Source organism: Toxorhynchites rutilus, chromosome 3 (genome assembly GCF_029784135.1).
Source record: "Toxorhynchites rutilus septentrionalis strain SRP chromosome 3, ASM2978413v1, whole genome shotgun sequence".
Classification (NCBI taxonomy): domain Eukaryota; kingdom Metazoa; phylum Arthropoda; class Insecta; order Diptera; family Culicidae; genus Toxorhynchites; species Toxorhynchites rutilus.
In genome coordinates, this window is record NC_073746.1 from 265429251 (window position 1) to 265445634 (window position 16384).

General features: G+C 41.5%; 3 protein-coding genes across 3 annotated transcripts; 1 reads left to right on the forward strand and 2 right to left on the reverse strand.

Moving 5' to 3' along the window:
* Positions 1 to 9517: 9517 nt before the first annotated feature.
* LOC129777445 (uncharacterized) lies at positions 9518 to 11080 on the forward strand. Its single transcript, XM_055783712.1, has 3 exons — positions 9518 to 9696; positions 9830 to 9923; positions 9987 to 11080. Exons 1-3 carry the CDS (start codon positions 9667 to 9669, stop codon positions 10799 to 10801), a joined length of 939 nt encoding a protein of 312 aa, XP_055639687.1. The 5' UTR covers positions 9518 to 9666; the 3' UTR covers positions 10802 to 11080.
* A 497-nt stretch (positions 11081 to 11577) lies between these two features.
* Positions 11578 to 13473, reverse strand: LOC129777444 (chromatin assembly factor 1 p55 subunit). The gene is made up of 3 exons (XM_055783710.1): positions 13367 to 13473; positions 13083 to 13232; positions 11578 to 13009 (listed from the first exon to the last, which is right to left on the reverse strand). Exons 2-3 carry the CDS (start codon positions 13102 to 13104, stop codon positions 11742 to 11744), a joined length of 1290 nt encoding a protein of 429 aa, XP_055639685.1. The 5' UTR covers positions 13105 to 13232; positions 13367 to 13473; the 3' UTR covers positions 11578 to 11741.
* A 1489-nt stretch (positions 13474 to 14962) lies between these two features.
* Positions 14963 to 15444, reverse strand: LOC129774192 (uncharacterized). The gene is made up of 2 exons (XM_055777897.1): positions 15277 to 15444; positions 14963 to 15226 (listed from the first exon to the last, which is right to left on the reverse strand). Exons 1-2 carry the CDS (start codon positions 15442 to 15444, stop codon positions 14963 to 14965), a joined length of 432 nt encoding a protein of 143 aa, XP_055633872.1.
* Positions 15445 to 16384: the final 940 nt, after the last annotated feature.

A 16384-nucleotide genomic window follows, 5' to 3' on the forward strand; every position in this document is an offset into this window, starting at 1 on the left:
AATTTATACGTTCAACAACAAACAAAACACAGTAGATTTCCAAGATGGCTGAAGAGTGGTTTTAGCAAGTTGGCCCACCTTAGGATATACTTCTACGCGCCTTGGTATATACTAAGGTGGGCCAACTTGCTAAAACCACTCTTCAGCCATTTTGGAAGTCTACTGTGTTTTGTTTGTAAACAAAACACAATACGCTATTGCCGAAGGTCGCTCGTGATCAGTCTGTCTCTTTCACGCTACAAGCAAATAATTCCCCTTCTACTTTTTTCCGTGCTGTTTTCATATACCGCTCCCCTAACCAACTTAGTGACGAAACGACCTCACCTAGTACTATAGACCCGTCTTGATGCCGATGATGCTCAATGATACTTATAGCGGTTGAGTAGTAGGCGAAATATATTTGTATTCGAAAACGTTTATTTGCATTCAACGTATTGTAGGTACTTACCTATACCTACGCACAAAGCCTCCGCAGCGCAATTTTGTTCTACTTTTTCGTAATGAAATTTATTCTGAGGACAATGTCCGCCTGCGAATGACAGATCCCTAGCATGTCCTAAAAAGAACCTGAAACTATTAAAAACCAGAGCAGATGGTCCAAGGAGGCCCCAAGGTTGAGGACATAGTGAACGCGATGCGATGCGGGTGCGGGCCCCTTTACGGGAAAGCTTATTCGCTGCCGGGTGCTATGATTGATGCTGAGATCTTTAGCAAAATCTCAAGCAGAACTGTCAGTGGGATACCCAATTCATGGGAAAACAAAGGGAAAATGTCAGTGGGATACTCGATATGTTGGTTCCTGTCAGTTCAATAGGGGTTCTCTAAAGACGTCACCCACCTACTTATTCGTTCACGAATGCGGGAATCAGATGCAAACCGCCCGGACCTGACATAGTAAACGCGATTTCAATGCGGCGAAATCAGGGGGGGTCCTATGCGGCCATCTTTCTGTAGCCAGCATAGAAAATCATGAGCATAGAAATCGTAACCTGAAATTAAAAATGAAGTGCTTCACACGATCCTGCAGCAGTGAATTTAGTTGCAAATCGCCAAGAAAGCTTCTGGATGGGTACCCTAACACCGCTTGCCAAAGGAGTTTCGTAATTAATAGCGAATTCTGTTTGAAAACAAACTGAGTTAGTGCCAAACTGACTCTGTAATAAAAAATGTTTTCAGTTTCACGAATGCGGTGGTTTTTTGGTGTGCGTTATATAGTCTGACTTGTTTATATTCGCGATGACAAATGTACAGTGTCGAAGTCTAGTGGCGATATTAGTGCTTGGGATGTGAATTATTCTCTATCAGATCAAAAGGGCCAAGTGCAGTGTAAAAATATAAAAGTTTGAATGAAAATTTCTGCCTCATATTGTTTGATTACCTAACACATATAGTCCTGACACTCATCTAACCATTTGTTGACGAATTCCTGTTTGTTCCACAAATAATTACTATTATAATATAAAATCATCATCAGACACAGTTTTCGTTCAATATATTCTTGCAATTTCGAAAAAAAAACCTCTCATTACATCACATTACATCTCATGAATATTCGACACGTTAAAGTAAATTTGCATTCATAATTTTGATTTTGAAAGCATTTTTATTCCACCTGAATATCCATCATTATTTTCGCCTCCCAATGAAAGCACACGAAGCTTAAGGCCATGTTCTCACTGCAGCGGGGCGTCAACGTGGCGTGTTCACTTCTCGCCACGATATTTAATTCACTCACATTTGTAACCATATATTGTTACAAATTAGAATATCGAATAAAACTGCGACGAAAATTTGATTTTCACCATTTGGATTCCGGGAGAGGTGGTCGAAGGTGGAAAAAACAATGTTCGACGACAGCAAAATGTGTAGATCCCAAACCAACGGGAAAATCCTATTATATTTTGAATCTCTCCCATGGTGGGTGGTTGGGTGAGAATAACCACTAGATGGCATCGATGAGCAGGACTGGATGACAGGTTGGAATGGTAGGAAAGTGGAATGGTTGGAACGGAAGAATTCGGGGAGAAGGAAAGGATGAGGTTCGAGAAAGGAATTGGAAAGGAATTGAGCTCTCTTGGGTTTCGACCGCAGAAGCGTGTACATCGATCGAAGTGATCAAAGTTTTCCAACACGGAAACTCGTAATGTAAAGTTGACTAGGTGAGGAAAAATCCGCATCTGAACATAAACTACACAACTTCAAAGATTGATCTTGAGCTTTACTAATTGTGTTGCAAACGCCAATCGAATAAAAATAAGTGGGCTTAAAATTATTTTCAAATACAATTTTAGTTCAGAATTTTTTCAACACTTGCAATGAAATGTGTTAATATCACATATAATACATATATACAATAAGGTTAATTTGAGATCTCAGCTTCATTTCAGAAGTGTAGATGGAATACTGGAAATCGAATGAAAAATTATCCTTTCTTTTTGGATTATGCATATTTCGTGACATAACGATCGCATAGTAAATCGACGGGCAGTTTTGAAATTTTCTATACAAGACCCAGTTATTGCTTTGACAAATGTATCGTTTTATGACAGAATTACAGCGTTCCAAAAACTACTCAAAATTTTCGATGCCGCATTCTGGTCCTTTATTTTTTTTTTCTTGAGTGCAGATCTTTGCCCACTCAGGAGTATGATTGATCACAGCAAATGCCGATTCATCTTCACCGTAGATCTTCGATTCACCTTTAGTCGGCAGCGCAATACCATAGTTCGGAGGATTTTCAGAGGGTTTTGAAAGCGTATTAAAATATTTTGTTATTTTTTAAATCCTTATCGATCATTCTGCAATTCTCGCGTAACTTTTGGAAAGGTCCTATGTAACATTCACATCAACTGGAGAAAAAAGAAATTGAAGATCAGAATATTGTTCCGCGAATTGTTTCTAAAGGAATCGATTTTTATCACTACTTTTAACACTACTTACACTAGCAGTCAATAATAACTCTGAAAAACCAATCGTTACAGTTTTTATGTCATTTTAGTTTGAAATTTAAGCCTCCGAGCGAAACACGCTACATTGGACGTGTGAGGTGCGTGAAAGACACAACGTCCTATTTCTCGCAGTTGACAGTATAACAGTGATGTTGATATTATATACTGCCAACACTAGTTAGCCATACATTGGGCATCATTTCCTCTCACAACAGACAACTGTCGAGCCGGTAAGTCATACTCAATATTTATTCCCTGTGTCGGGTGATTTCACTGTAGGTTTATACCGACTACATTGAGGAACCTGTACAGTAAATATATGAATGCTTCACACAGGTGATGCCGTCCGAATTGTCTCGATACTATCATTCGCACTGTCGTAATCCGTTTCGTCTTCCAAATCGTCCTCCGACGACAGGTCTTTTTGATTTTCATCATTGCCTTCGGTGGAACCAGTTGGCAAGCCGATAGCTTCATTACCTTCAACGATCTCTTCACTCATTAATTCCATCATTTCATTCACAGGTTCAGCTTCCGACATCTGCATGGCATTTCCGCTAGCTTCGCTCACGAAGGCGACGTCACGAGACACAAATACTTTTCCAGTCCTTGGATTGAACATCGAAGGCCCTTCGAATGCTCGGAATATCCAACAAATATGCCAGCTTCGGATTTTGCATCCCACTTCAATCGCTTCGCCTTCGGAACATGGCACATTACTTTTGCTCCAAACACACGTAATTTGGACAGGTCTGGTCTCACACCGCTGAACCGTTCCTCCGGGGTCACTCGTAAGTCTTTCGTCGGTGATCGATTCGCCAGGAACACAGCAGTTGACACAGCTTCCGCCCAGAAGCGTTTTTCCAGGTTGGCATCAAACAACAGACATCGTGCCCGCTCGACGATCGTACGGTTCGCTCTCTCCGCTAACCCGGTCTGCTCTGGGTTGTACGGCACCGTGACTTCATGATGAATCCCGGATTTGCGAAGAAAATTCTCCATCTCTCCATTCACATACTCTGTGCCATTATCCGTCCGTAAGCGCTTGATTCGTTTGCCGGTTTGGTTCTCCACCATCGACTTGAAGTCTTGGAAATACTGCAACACTTGCTTCTTCGACTTCAAAAAATACACATGAATTTTGCGGCTGCTGTCATCAATGAACGTTAGAAAATACCGGCTACCACCGATTGACACGTTCTCCATCGGGCCGCATAGATCACTGTGGATCAATTCCAGAACTTCTCCTGCGTGGTTTCCACTCTTCTTGAAGGGGTGACGAGAATGACTGAATGACACATGACTGTACCTCTGCATCAACGAAATCGATTCTTGTTGCTATGGACCGAAGCATCTTCAAACTGTGCACGTTCAAATGCCCCATCCTTCGGTGCCACAGCACTATGCCATTTTCTTCCATGACCACATACGAAACACGTTCATTCACCAAACAAAGTTTGTAGAGTCCGCCGTTTTCTCGTCCAATGACCACTACCTCGTTGGAAGCCGATCGCACCTCACATGCATCCTTGGTGAATGTAATCGAATAGCCATTACTGCATATCTTACTCGCCGATATCAAATTGATTGCCAAGTCGGGAATACTCAACACGTTGGACAAAGTTACGTTACACGTGCCATTGCCGATATCAGCTTCAATCTTCACGCTGCCAACGGCGTCTACCATCGACACAGCATTATTCGCCACGCTGATTCGCTGCTGGACTTCTTTAGCATCTTCCAAAGTAACTTCACCGTTGCACATGTGTGAAGTAGCACCCGAATCGAATATCCAGCTCACCTCGCGCTTGGCTGACGATTGCGTTATCATAAATGCAGTATGCTTATCGGATTTGACCTTCTGCTTCTCATCCTTTACAGGACACTTCGCCGCGTAGTGCCCCAATCGCTTGCACTTGTAGCATTTCACGTTGGCCTTATTGAACGACTTGGATCCTTTCCGCTGCTGGGAGTAAAACGCACCATCATGTCCGCTTGAGCTTGAATCGCTGGAAACCTTGACGTCTTGAAGTATCTTGGCCTTTACCGAATCCGCTGTGATTTTCCTTCCTGACGCCTCGAGGCCCATTATCATTGGTTCATATACCTCGGGGAGTCCCATCAGCAACAGACTGGCCAACCATTCATCGTCAACCTTGAATCCTGCTTCACTCAGCTTATGACTCGTACACATCATCTCGTTCACGTACGCTTCAACAGTGGAATAGTCTCCCAGGCGAATACTGGTCAACTTACGAAGTAACCCAATCCTCCGAGTCATCCCATCATCCTGGAAGGCTTTCTTGAGGTTATCCCATGCTTGTTTCGCTGTGCTTGCCGACTGGACCAGGCTATAATTGATCGGTTCAATACTGAGGCATATCGTAGCTAGTGCTCTCAGCGTCCTCTCGTTTTCCGGATCACCTTCTTCCGGTGCATTCACAGCGTCCCAAGTTCCCTCACGGATTAACAGCATTTTGGTCGCGAATGCCCATGAAGAATAGTTTTCTCGGCCACGAAGACGTTCCATGGCTGGCAGCGAAATCCTTCCACTGCCGGTCGATCTTCCTCTATCTCCGAAATTACGTCCATTTCCGTCCCCGCCATGTCCGCTTCCGGTTCCGGAACTTCCGCTTCCGTTTCCTGTTCCAGAACTTCCGCTTCCAGCTCCAGCAAGAGACATCTTGAAATAACGTTCTTCAAAAAAAAAAAAAAAAAAATTCACCCCCCTTTTTGTCCGTAGCTATGGTACCTGGGCCCATAACCTAATGGTTACTACGTTAGTAAAACACGTCTGGTTATGACTAGTGGTACAGACAGAATGAACATTTTATTAAAAATCTAATTCATGGCTTACTATATCAACAAAACGACCAATGTGACAATTTTCGCTCCGAGGCTACAAATTTAATCTCAAATCACGGAACAACAGTTACGATTGGTTTTTCAGAGTAATTCTTGACTGCTAGTGATGAAAGTAGCGATAAAGATCGATAGCTTTTAAGACAATTCGCGGAATAATGTTCGGGTCTTCTCGAGTTGACGAAAATGTTACATTGGAGTTTACGTGAGATTTTTTTTTCAGAATATGGATTTCAGTGAAGAAGTCCAAAAATTTAATAAAAATATACGAAGAACCCTCAGGCAACTTAATCAGTTTATTGATAATTACAAAACACTCAGGTTGGGCGGGGTTTTAAAATTCTTGAATACGGAACAGTTTTTATTTAATTTAGAATGCATTATATTTGAAAAAATATTTATTCTTCGTGTCCACGTGGACATAGTCTATACCCCCTCCCCCCTCTCCTTGGACAAGCGTGGACATTTTGATACCCCCAACCCCCCTAAAGTTGTCCTCGTGGTATGTGGACAGCCCCTGTATTCGAAGTGTATTCGAGAATCAGGCCCAATGTGAGTTTTTGCAAGACGGGTCTATGGTACTAGGTGAGGCCGTTTCGTCACTAAGTTGGTTAGGGGAGCGGTATATGAAAACAGTACGGAAGAAAGCAGAAGGGGAATTATTTCCTTGAAGCGTGAAAGAGACAGACTGATCACGAGCGAGCTCCGGCACAAGCGTATTGTGTTTTGTTTACAAACAAAACACAGTAGATTTCCAAGATGGCTGAAGAGTGGTTTTAGCAAGTTGGCCCACCTTAGGATATACTTCTACGCGCCTTGTGTTTTTGAATGAAAGAATGAAAATTGGTTTATTTTTAAATATTCCAACATCGTGGGACATATCCGGGATAAAAATCGGACGGTGAAAAACGTAAAAATAAAACAAAACGTAAAAAATTAAAATTATGACACTACTACAAACAAATATATGCAAGAGAGAAGCGGAGAAGTACAAATATCGCCGGCGTAAAGTGTTTTCGTCTGCACGCCAACCACACACCAAACCCCCGCTCACGACACGTCAGCGTTGTGTGAACACATCGGTAAGAACACACACGATTAATCGTTAGTATCACACGCCCCGCTGCAGTGAGGACAAGGCCTAATACTGTCCACGCGAATATACTCCTAAAAATCAGAATCCGAATTGGATTACGATTCCATTAATAAAAAAAACGATCCCACAAAAGATAATCGTGCCATTCGTCTTTCATTTGGTTGAAACCGATTCTTGATCTTGTCGCGAGTTCTAAAAAAAGACATTTCGCAAGGAATTGTTATCAACATCTAGTTCAGTGATCCTATAAGCCACTGGATACAGTACATCCTCTAAGTAGCTTCCGCTAGTTCTGTTTCTGTCAGCATTTGTACGGAAGTAAACCGTAGAAGAAGCGATCCAATCGTTGACATTATGTTTAAAACATTGTAAGGTGGTCTTCGGTGAGTTTAAAATCGATGTATACTGAAAAACAAATCTTCAAAAAGTATTTCTGAGATCGGAAAAGTTGAAAGCAAAAAAAATATTTTGTACTCGATTTTCTCGAGTACAAAATATCAATCCAAAAAATTTGAAATCTGAAAAAAAAAATCAATCTTCTAAGAATCGATCCGAGATCGCCCAATCCTAGTCTGGAAACAACATTACTCGGCACTGCTGAAAAAGACATGGTTGTATTGAGAAGAATGTTACACGAGGGACAGAAAGCTGAGATGATTCAACTAGGGCGTGTTGAAATGAGCTTTATTGTTTTATTGTTTATTGTTTATTGTTTTACAATTCATCCATCGGACTTAAAGGTCTACATGAATACTGTGGAATCCATTATGTTCGGGCAAAAGAGAATCTCCCCGAAGCACACATGAAGGACTTACCTCGTAGACGAACGGATAACGAATGCTTGGTGTTCCAGCCAATGCCGAAGTAGCCGAGACGATGACCGATCGGGCCGCTCATTTTGTGCGTCATCCGTTGGTAGCGCTGTGGAGGATATGTTGCAAAATGCATGATTCGATACCACCGCAAGCCAGTGCGATATTTTATCCAAGGGGTTTTAAATCCCCACAAATACTACACTTAAACTACATTTAAAATTCGTCACGGAAAACTTTACAGCTCACATTGAAATCAAACAAATAATAAAAAGAATTAAAAAGAACACACATAGATTAAACTGGTTCGTGCTGAGCATAATCTGTTCGGTGTGGTGGAAGTCGAAGGAAACTCCGCTGTCTGAGTGGTCGTGGTACAACGTTAATATTGATTCGAGCGAGAATCCATGGGGCATCGATCTCGCCAAGAAGAAGTTTTCAGACGAATGTGGCTTTAATTATGTTCCGTCTCTTCTCCAGTATATCCATTCCCAGCAGACGGCATCGTCTTTCATAGGATGGGAGCTCATTTGGGTTTTGCCAAGGCAGAAATCTCAATGCGTACCTCAGAAACTTAGATTCTATTCTCCCAATCCTTTCGATCCATACCGTGCGAAAGGGACTCCATACTACAACCGCTGTTTCCAATGTGGACCGGACTAAACTGAAATACAGAGATCTTAAGCAGTATGGGTCACGGAATTCGGCGGATATCTGGAAGATGAACCCTAAGTTTCGGTTGGCTTTGTTGATGACATAGTCATAATGTTCACAGAAGTTTAGCTCTGAGTCCAGCATTACACCGAGGTCCTTCACAACGCGTGTCCTTTCCAATGGTTCATTCCCTATGCGGTAGGTCCAGATAATAGGGGTTTTCTTCCTAGTGAATGAGATGACTGTGCACTTCTTCACGCTTATGATCAGATAGTTTCGCCTGCACCAACTCGCAAAAATGTCTATGATCGTTTGCAACATCCTGCAGTCATCGACAGACTTCACGTGCCAATATATTTTGAAGTCATCGGCATATATGATTCGACATCCCTGGGGCATGGCATAGCAGACATCATTGAAGAACAAGGAGAACAATAATGGTCCAAGATTGCTACCTTGTGGGACACCGGAGGGGTTAGTAAACGGTTCAGATTCGGTAGTCCCTAACTTAACGTTAAGCTGACGGTTTGTCAAGTATGATTGCATCCATTTTACGATATTCGTCGCCACTCCCAGGCGGTCTAGCTTGGACAGAAAGATTTTGTGGTTATGATGATGCTTGGCACTACCCCATATTCTAAATCTGTTTTCATTGTTTAAGTTAAGCATGAAATGTTTTTAGAAGTACTACTACAAAACTAGTAAAAAATTTGATTACTAGTCTACAACTGGAAATTTTCTGAAAAATTACTGGAAAATCAGGGAATATAAGGGATTTCGACACTCTGTGTTAACTATTGAAATCCAAATCGATTGGTGAAAGAATCTTGTATATCCATCAATAAATAATTGAGTGACGCGACAGATTTTTGTTTCTATTAATTTGACCTTCAATGTGTTCCCGAAAAACGTAATCCTTCGCCCAAAAATGTCCTCACATGGCTTCACCCACGAATATCACATGTCTTATTATCAAGAAAAAAAAACTCAAAAACGATCACCAAACAAAATATCACGTTTTCGATAAGAACACTGAGAAGGTCTGTCAATGCATTCACATATTCTGAAATATCTTCAAATTTTGCAATGATTTCATGTTTTCACATCTGGCATCTCTGCTGGGACTTTAGGGAAAGAAATGTCAAACGCCAAGTTTGCATCGAGACATAAACAAATCTGCACTCCGGTTATTGAAGGTGTTTAGAGATTCGAGTGATAATACTGCTTTTTGCTGTAAAAGTCTACGTATTCAATATCTGTTCTTCGATTTAAACATTACAAGATATTCGCGAGTATGGCTGATCACGATATCTCCAAGATGAAGGTATGTATCGAAGTTTTTTTTTGTCATTGCTGTGTGTTGCATTGCAGGGACAAAAAAAAAAGGAAAATGGGTGACGCTTGTTTATAGGTTATGGGTTCATACTTAGGGGATTTTGATTTTGTTCATGTTATAGGTGGCCGATCTGAAGAAAGAGCTAAAAAATCGCGGACTCAGTACTTTGGGGAACAAAAATGAACTCATCGATAGACTACAGAGTGCACTTATTGGTATGAATCGCAATATTGCTCAACATTGTTAGAGATAATTTGTGTTACATTGTTTCCTTGCAGATGGTGGTGATCCACTGGAAGATACGGCCAACTCGGAGGATCTTCTAGAGGACGATGAATTGAATGATGATATTTTGGAGGAAGACGAGGAAAAACTACAGGATGGTACCGCCGAAGAAGAACATATTTTGAAGTCGCCGACTCCAAGCGAAACTTCTAAAGTGGAATCACCAGTACAGGAAAAGAGCGAATTAGATAAGATACAGCGACAAGAGAAAAAGGATGATCAATCCACCGTGCTGCAGAAAAAAGTCTCTCTCAAGCGAAATATATCTATTTCTGTTCCTACGAGTGTTGTCCCCTCGGTCACGAGTGGTAACAACAATGGTAAGGCAAGCGAAAGTGACAAAGGAGTTGGTGAAAATAACGGGGAATCTAAATCGAACGAGCCGGAGAAGAAAGTTATAAAGTTAAGCCAGATGAGCGCTCAAGAAAGGCTTGAAATGCGGGCGAAAAAGTTTGGTCCACAGGCTGCCGAAACGAGTGATACCAAACTTCAAGCTCGGGCCGCCCGTTTTGGTATTGGAGGCAGTAATCCTTCAAGTAGCACAAATGCGAGCAATTTAGTTTCACTGGATGCACTCAAAAAGCGGGCAGAGCGTTTCGGCTCCAATGTATCGGACAAATTAACGAAAGTGGAACAGGAGGAAAAGCTGTTGAAGCGACAAGAGAGGTTTGGTGATTCGGTGGCTTCGTCTAAACTCACAGCCACCGGTAAAATTGCCATAACTGCAAGCGGCACCGACAGCAGCGTTAAGACGGATTACGCTGAACGAGCTCGTCTCCGACTAGAGAGATTCAAAAATACCGCCTAACCACATTAACCCGACTCGGTTCTCAACAAACAATCAGGATACAAATGTAACCGAATTATTTCGATACATTTCTCATTAATAAACTTACCAAGTTCGTTCCGATAATGATACAAGCGTTCGACTGGCTAATAAAACCCGTACTTGTATTTATTTAAGAAAAAACAAATTTGAAACATTGCTCTGTAATGTAGCTCTCATAACTCCAATAACTAATAATTTCAACAAAATAGAATTGAGTGATACCTAATATATATCGCAAATAAATTCCCATGAATCCAAGTGTTTATTTGATTAAAATCGTCTCAAGAGGCATTCCACCAGTCAACACGAAATCATTTAAATTTCTTATTTTTGGTTTAACTGAAACTTTGCCAACTTGTTCAGCGAAGCAAACTAAAACCTGGCTAGTTTATTTTCTGAAATGATACCATTTTTGCATAAGCGCCTTCCAAAAATTAGTCATGATCGTATTTAAAAAACTAATACCGTTCAATGGTATCGTACCTAGTGCCGAAAAAGTCGGCAGTTTCAGTTAAATCAAAAATGTGACATTGAAAAAAACTACCAAAATTCGTGTTGATTGGTGGAATGCCGTGGAAGTCGTCGTGCACAAATTAAGTAACGCGAGGAGGGAGGGGTGTCGAGGTTGCGTTACTGAGTATCAGAGATAGGAAGTTGCGTTACGTAGGGGGGGAGGGGGTCCAAAATCCGGATTTTTAGCGTTACGTAATTTGTGCACGACGCCTAAGTAAAAATCATTTCGAAAAATAACTGAATTAGTTTAAACCAGAAATTCTTTATTTCGATATCGATGGAATATGACAACTAACAACTAGTGACCTTGTAAAGAATGTTTAAAATTCAATGTGATACTCGTATTACATACAGCAGACATATGCTCACAATTTGGAATTAAAAATATTGGGAGAAATACAAGCTTTTATGGGGCACCGGCCTCTATTTCACTTGCCGGAACATCCGGTTCTTCGTCGTTGTAGATGTTCTCTGCCATTTGCCACACCTGCATAATGTTGTCCTCGGATACTGAGCAAATCACCCACGGTTCGTTCGGATTCCACGAGAAATCGGAAATCTTCGCCGTATGGCCACCGTGGATGAACAGCAGCTCAGGTGGACCATCTTCCGTGTCTTCTGCGCTCTGTTCTTCGCCAATTTTTGACAGATCCCAAACGTGCAATCGCCTATCCGTTCCCGAGGAAGCAAGAATGGTTTCGTTATGAGGGGACCATTGCACCTGGAAGATCTCGTCTTTATGTGATTCGAACGAATGCAGCTTAAGCTTCAAGTTACGCAAATCCCACAATGCCACCGTTTTGTCGGCGGAACCGGTTGCCAGTATGAATTCGGAGTATGGATTAAAACTGAGACAATTAACCTCGGCTGTATGTGCGTCTACTGTGTGCGAAGGTTTCGAGGTATTATTACAGCGAGTGTCCCAGATCATTAATTTCTGATCGTCCGCGACGGATCCAAATAGCGACTCATGAAGCAAATGCCAAGCAACATCCTCAACAACAGCGGTGTGTCCGGTGAATATATTCTTAGCGTCAATTATTCTGTGCTCTTTGGGAGTTGCATTGATATCCCACAAACAAATAGTATGATCATCACTTGCTGATAGAAGATATCCATTTAGATTTGGATTCCACGAGAGGCCATATCCTTCCTTCTGGTGTCCTCTCAAGCGCAGATCTGGATGACATTCCCCACTGGGTTCCGGTTTGCTAGGATGCTTGGTGTAATCAAACACAAGCACATCACTAGATGGCGTCTTTGTGGCGATCACACATGGATTCTGGGGCATATATCTGGCCCTGTTCACCTCACCCTCATGATTGATTTTTATTTCAATTTCAATTTTGCCAGAAACCGAGCCAAATCCACCAAATTCGCCTTTTTCGTTATCATAATGGCTTGCGTCGAATTGAGCATCTTCGTTAGGCAGTTGCACACTGGCAATCAATAAATGATTTTGTTCATCAGATGTATGCGTACCCAAAATTAGACGATGAACCGAGTAGTCTTTTCCTTCGGGTTTGGTCACATCCGGCAACCACTGAGCAGTAAGTGAAGGCCACTCCAATGCATGGGTCATCACCAAATCGTACAGGAATGGAGTATTTTTCTTCCATATCTTGTACTCTTCATTTATAACGCGTTCTTCGACCGCATCATCGAAGGATTCAGCTGTTGGAAAAAAAACAGAAGATTCAATTACTTAATATATCGTCTGTCAACGAAAAAAAAAGATCAAAAATACCTCCATCTCCTCGATCACACATCCCGCTGATGCTTTTGCAAGATGTATAGCAACTAAATTAAAGTCTATTCGACGGTGCGGCCCCTCAATTGTCCTGTTGATCCCTTTTGCAATTAACTTTAGACACGCTTAGCAAATGATGCTAACCAGCTAACAAGAACATTTTGGAAACGAAAAACAATCAATTTAAATGAATTATCATGCAATTTACTTCGGCCATCATGCATTTATGAAATTTATAGGGAATTTTTAGTCAACGTAATTCCCTCAATTTAAGAACTGACCTGTGTATTCGGCGCTTCTTTCGAAAGAAAATGTCGCACATCGGTCGCGTACTGATTACCGATGGGATTTTATATTTACCCGGTCGTTTTGAGTATTGTCAAAAATTTGCACAGCAAATGGGTAGATGCATGTTATGCACTGAATGAAAATGCTAATGTCAAGATATTCTCCTTTATTCCGCGCGGCGAATGAGGTGAATGGCTCAAGTCACTGCATTCCTGCAGGCGAATGGCGTGACTATAGTTTGTCACTAGGTGAGCTTTGAAGTCGTGTCCTCATATGTTATCGACTCGGGTATCGAAAAGAAGTTGAAAAGTAATGTAGCTTCCACAATGAAGCGAGAAATTTGCTATCTCACGTCACTCGCCGCGTAGAATAAGGCCAGGCGCAAATTGAGACGCGTATAGCGCGAGTAACTTGCCGCGATATAGCGCCTGTTTTTGTGGCTAATGAAAACAGATAGAACGGCGCAAATTGGCCAGATGACGCGAGATTGTGGAGCGCTCGTGAGACACGACTCGTGTGACGCTGTGGCTGAACCACAGTTTCTCGTGCTGGTCGTATCGGTCGGGTGATTGTGTTAGTAAAAAAATATATCGCGCAAATCTGTGTGAATCAGACATTGTTTGCGAGTGGCACGTTATTTACACCAAACTGCGAATTAATATGCGCTCCACCACGCTACGTTTGTGGCACGTATGAGTCGTGTTGGTAGTCTCGTGTTCGTAGATGAGCGCAATACGCTTCTCAATTTGCGCCTAGCCTAAGGGGGATTAGTTGAACAGACATAGTTTTAATATATTTTTATTTTTATTTTATTTTACTACGTCTTCAGCTATAATGCTGCACAGACTGAAATCTCTTATAATATTTGCCTAATCATATTTCTAAAACTTTGTCTACACATATTAATTTCAGAAAATACAGAAATATAAAAAAAAAGTAAAGCTCATTTCAAGAGGATGGTTTTGTCCGAGCACAGTGCGATGTCTAGCGGTCGCGAATAGCAAACGCTGGCGAGAACGTCTTGCTGGAACAAAAATATTCATCTGCTGCAAGAGATCTGGGCAGCCGATTCGGTTGCTGATTAAATCAAACGCAAACATTCTCCGCAGGTATTCTCTTCGCTGACGTAGCGTCTCTAGGCTTATTAGTTCACACCGATGTTCATATGGAGGTAATCTAACCGGATCATTCAATGGTAATCTCCTCAGGGCATATCGAACGAAGCTCCGTTGAACTCTTTCGGTCCGAGCGATATGAACTTCGTGATAAGGGGCCCAGACTTGAACACCATATTCAAGTACACTGCGAACGAGACAGCAATATAGTGCCTTCAAAGTGTACACATCGCGGAATTCAGATGCGTTTGGGCGTATGAAACCGAGAATTGCGAAAGCCTTTGCAGTGGTTGCAGTGATGTGTTCGTTGAATGTTAGTTTGCAGTCCATTGTTACCCCTAAATCTTTGATCGATGTGACACGATCCATTCTGCTGCTGTTCACTTCGTAATTAAAATTCAGCTGTGTCCGAGATTTGTTGAAGGAAATTATTATGCATTCCGTTGCGTTCATCTCCATGCAGTTTAATATGCATCAATTCGCCACGGTGTCAACCTCTTGTTGCAAAGCGGCACAATCGACCGGTGAGCTAATTACTCGGTAGATCTTTAGGTCATCAGCGTACATGAGATGATGCGAGTTAAGATGGTGGCTTAGGTCGTTCACAAACAGAATGAAATTCAACGGTCCGTGGTGACTACCTTGTGGTACACCAGATGGTGTAGAGAAACAGCTCGACTTTGGAGAGCTCTGTTTCAGTTTCCTTGCAGGTATGAGCGCAGCCACATGATGAGTCAACTTGGGAATCCAAGTTTGTCGAGTTTTTTCAGTGCTAATTCATGAGGTACCTTGTCGTAGGCTTTAGTGAAATCCTCGTATATGCTATCAACTTGACAGCGCTTATCCAAGCTAGAGTTTAGCAGGCTCGTGTAGACCATCAGGTTTGAAACAGTGGAGCGGTTTTTCACGAAGCCATGCTGATACTGAGATATCATGGGTTTAGCAGCAGAGTACATTTTTTCGTGGATTAGTAACTCGAGTATCTTGGCCAAGCAGCAGAGAATTGGAATAGGTCGATAATTTTTAACGTCATGAATGTTTCCGGATTTGTGGATAGGTGTTACCGCAGAGATCTTCCAGGCATCCGGGGTACATATATTTTTCTTGCTGTGAGTCTTCTATTATTATGGACTTTGTGCATACCGTATATCCAAGGAATGAACACAATTACGAATAATCTTATTCGATGGATCAATTGTTGTGCTATGAATAACACAACAATGATCATATCAACTGTCCCCGCTGTTCGATCTAACTGAACAATGGAAGAACAGACGGAATGCTCGTACGCCTAAATGGCTACTGGGTAACGTATCATATATAATGGTATAGAAGGAATCCTCTTATGCTATGATATATAAGTAATACTCAACTAATAATACGCAACTGTGTCATGTACAATTTAAAGATACTATAAAACATGTAACACGTTTAAAATCCGACTCTGTTACAGCTGAAACGCTAATGAGCCTAAATAAATAAACAAATGGGATAAAAAACACGACAAGCAAATATTCAGTTATTGAATGCCTAGAATATTTTATCGGTCTGTTCTTCCAACCTGTCGGTACATGGTTAGATTACCTTAAATATTTCAGTCGAATTTTTTCATGTTCAATGTTTGACATTGTTTGTAGTTTTGAATTTGAAAATTCGCGTTGACAGCATTGAGCTTCGTTTACGGGAGCGTCAAAGACAATGATTGATTTAGAATAAAACTGCAGAGGCCGTATGTTTTTTTTCTCTGGGATTGGATCGATTTATCGACGTCAACTATTTGTTCTCTTCGATTGTTCGTTGCGCAGTATTCGTTCGATTAATAATCGATTTCTTTATACTTCATTCGATTAATCGATTAATCGAACGATTATCGGGGACAAGCAATTAGTTTTCACT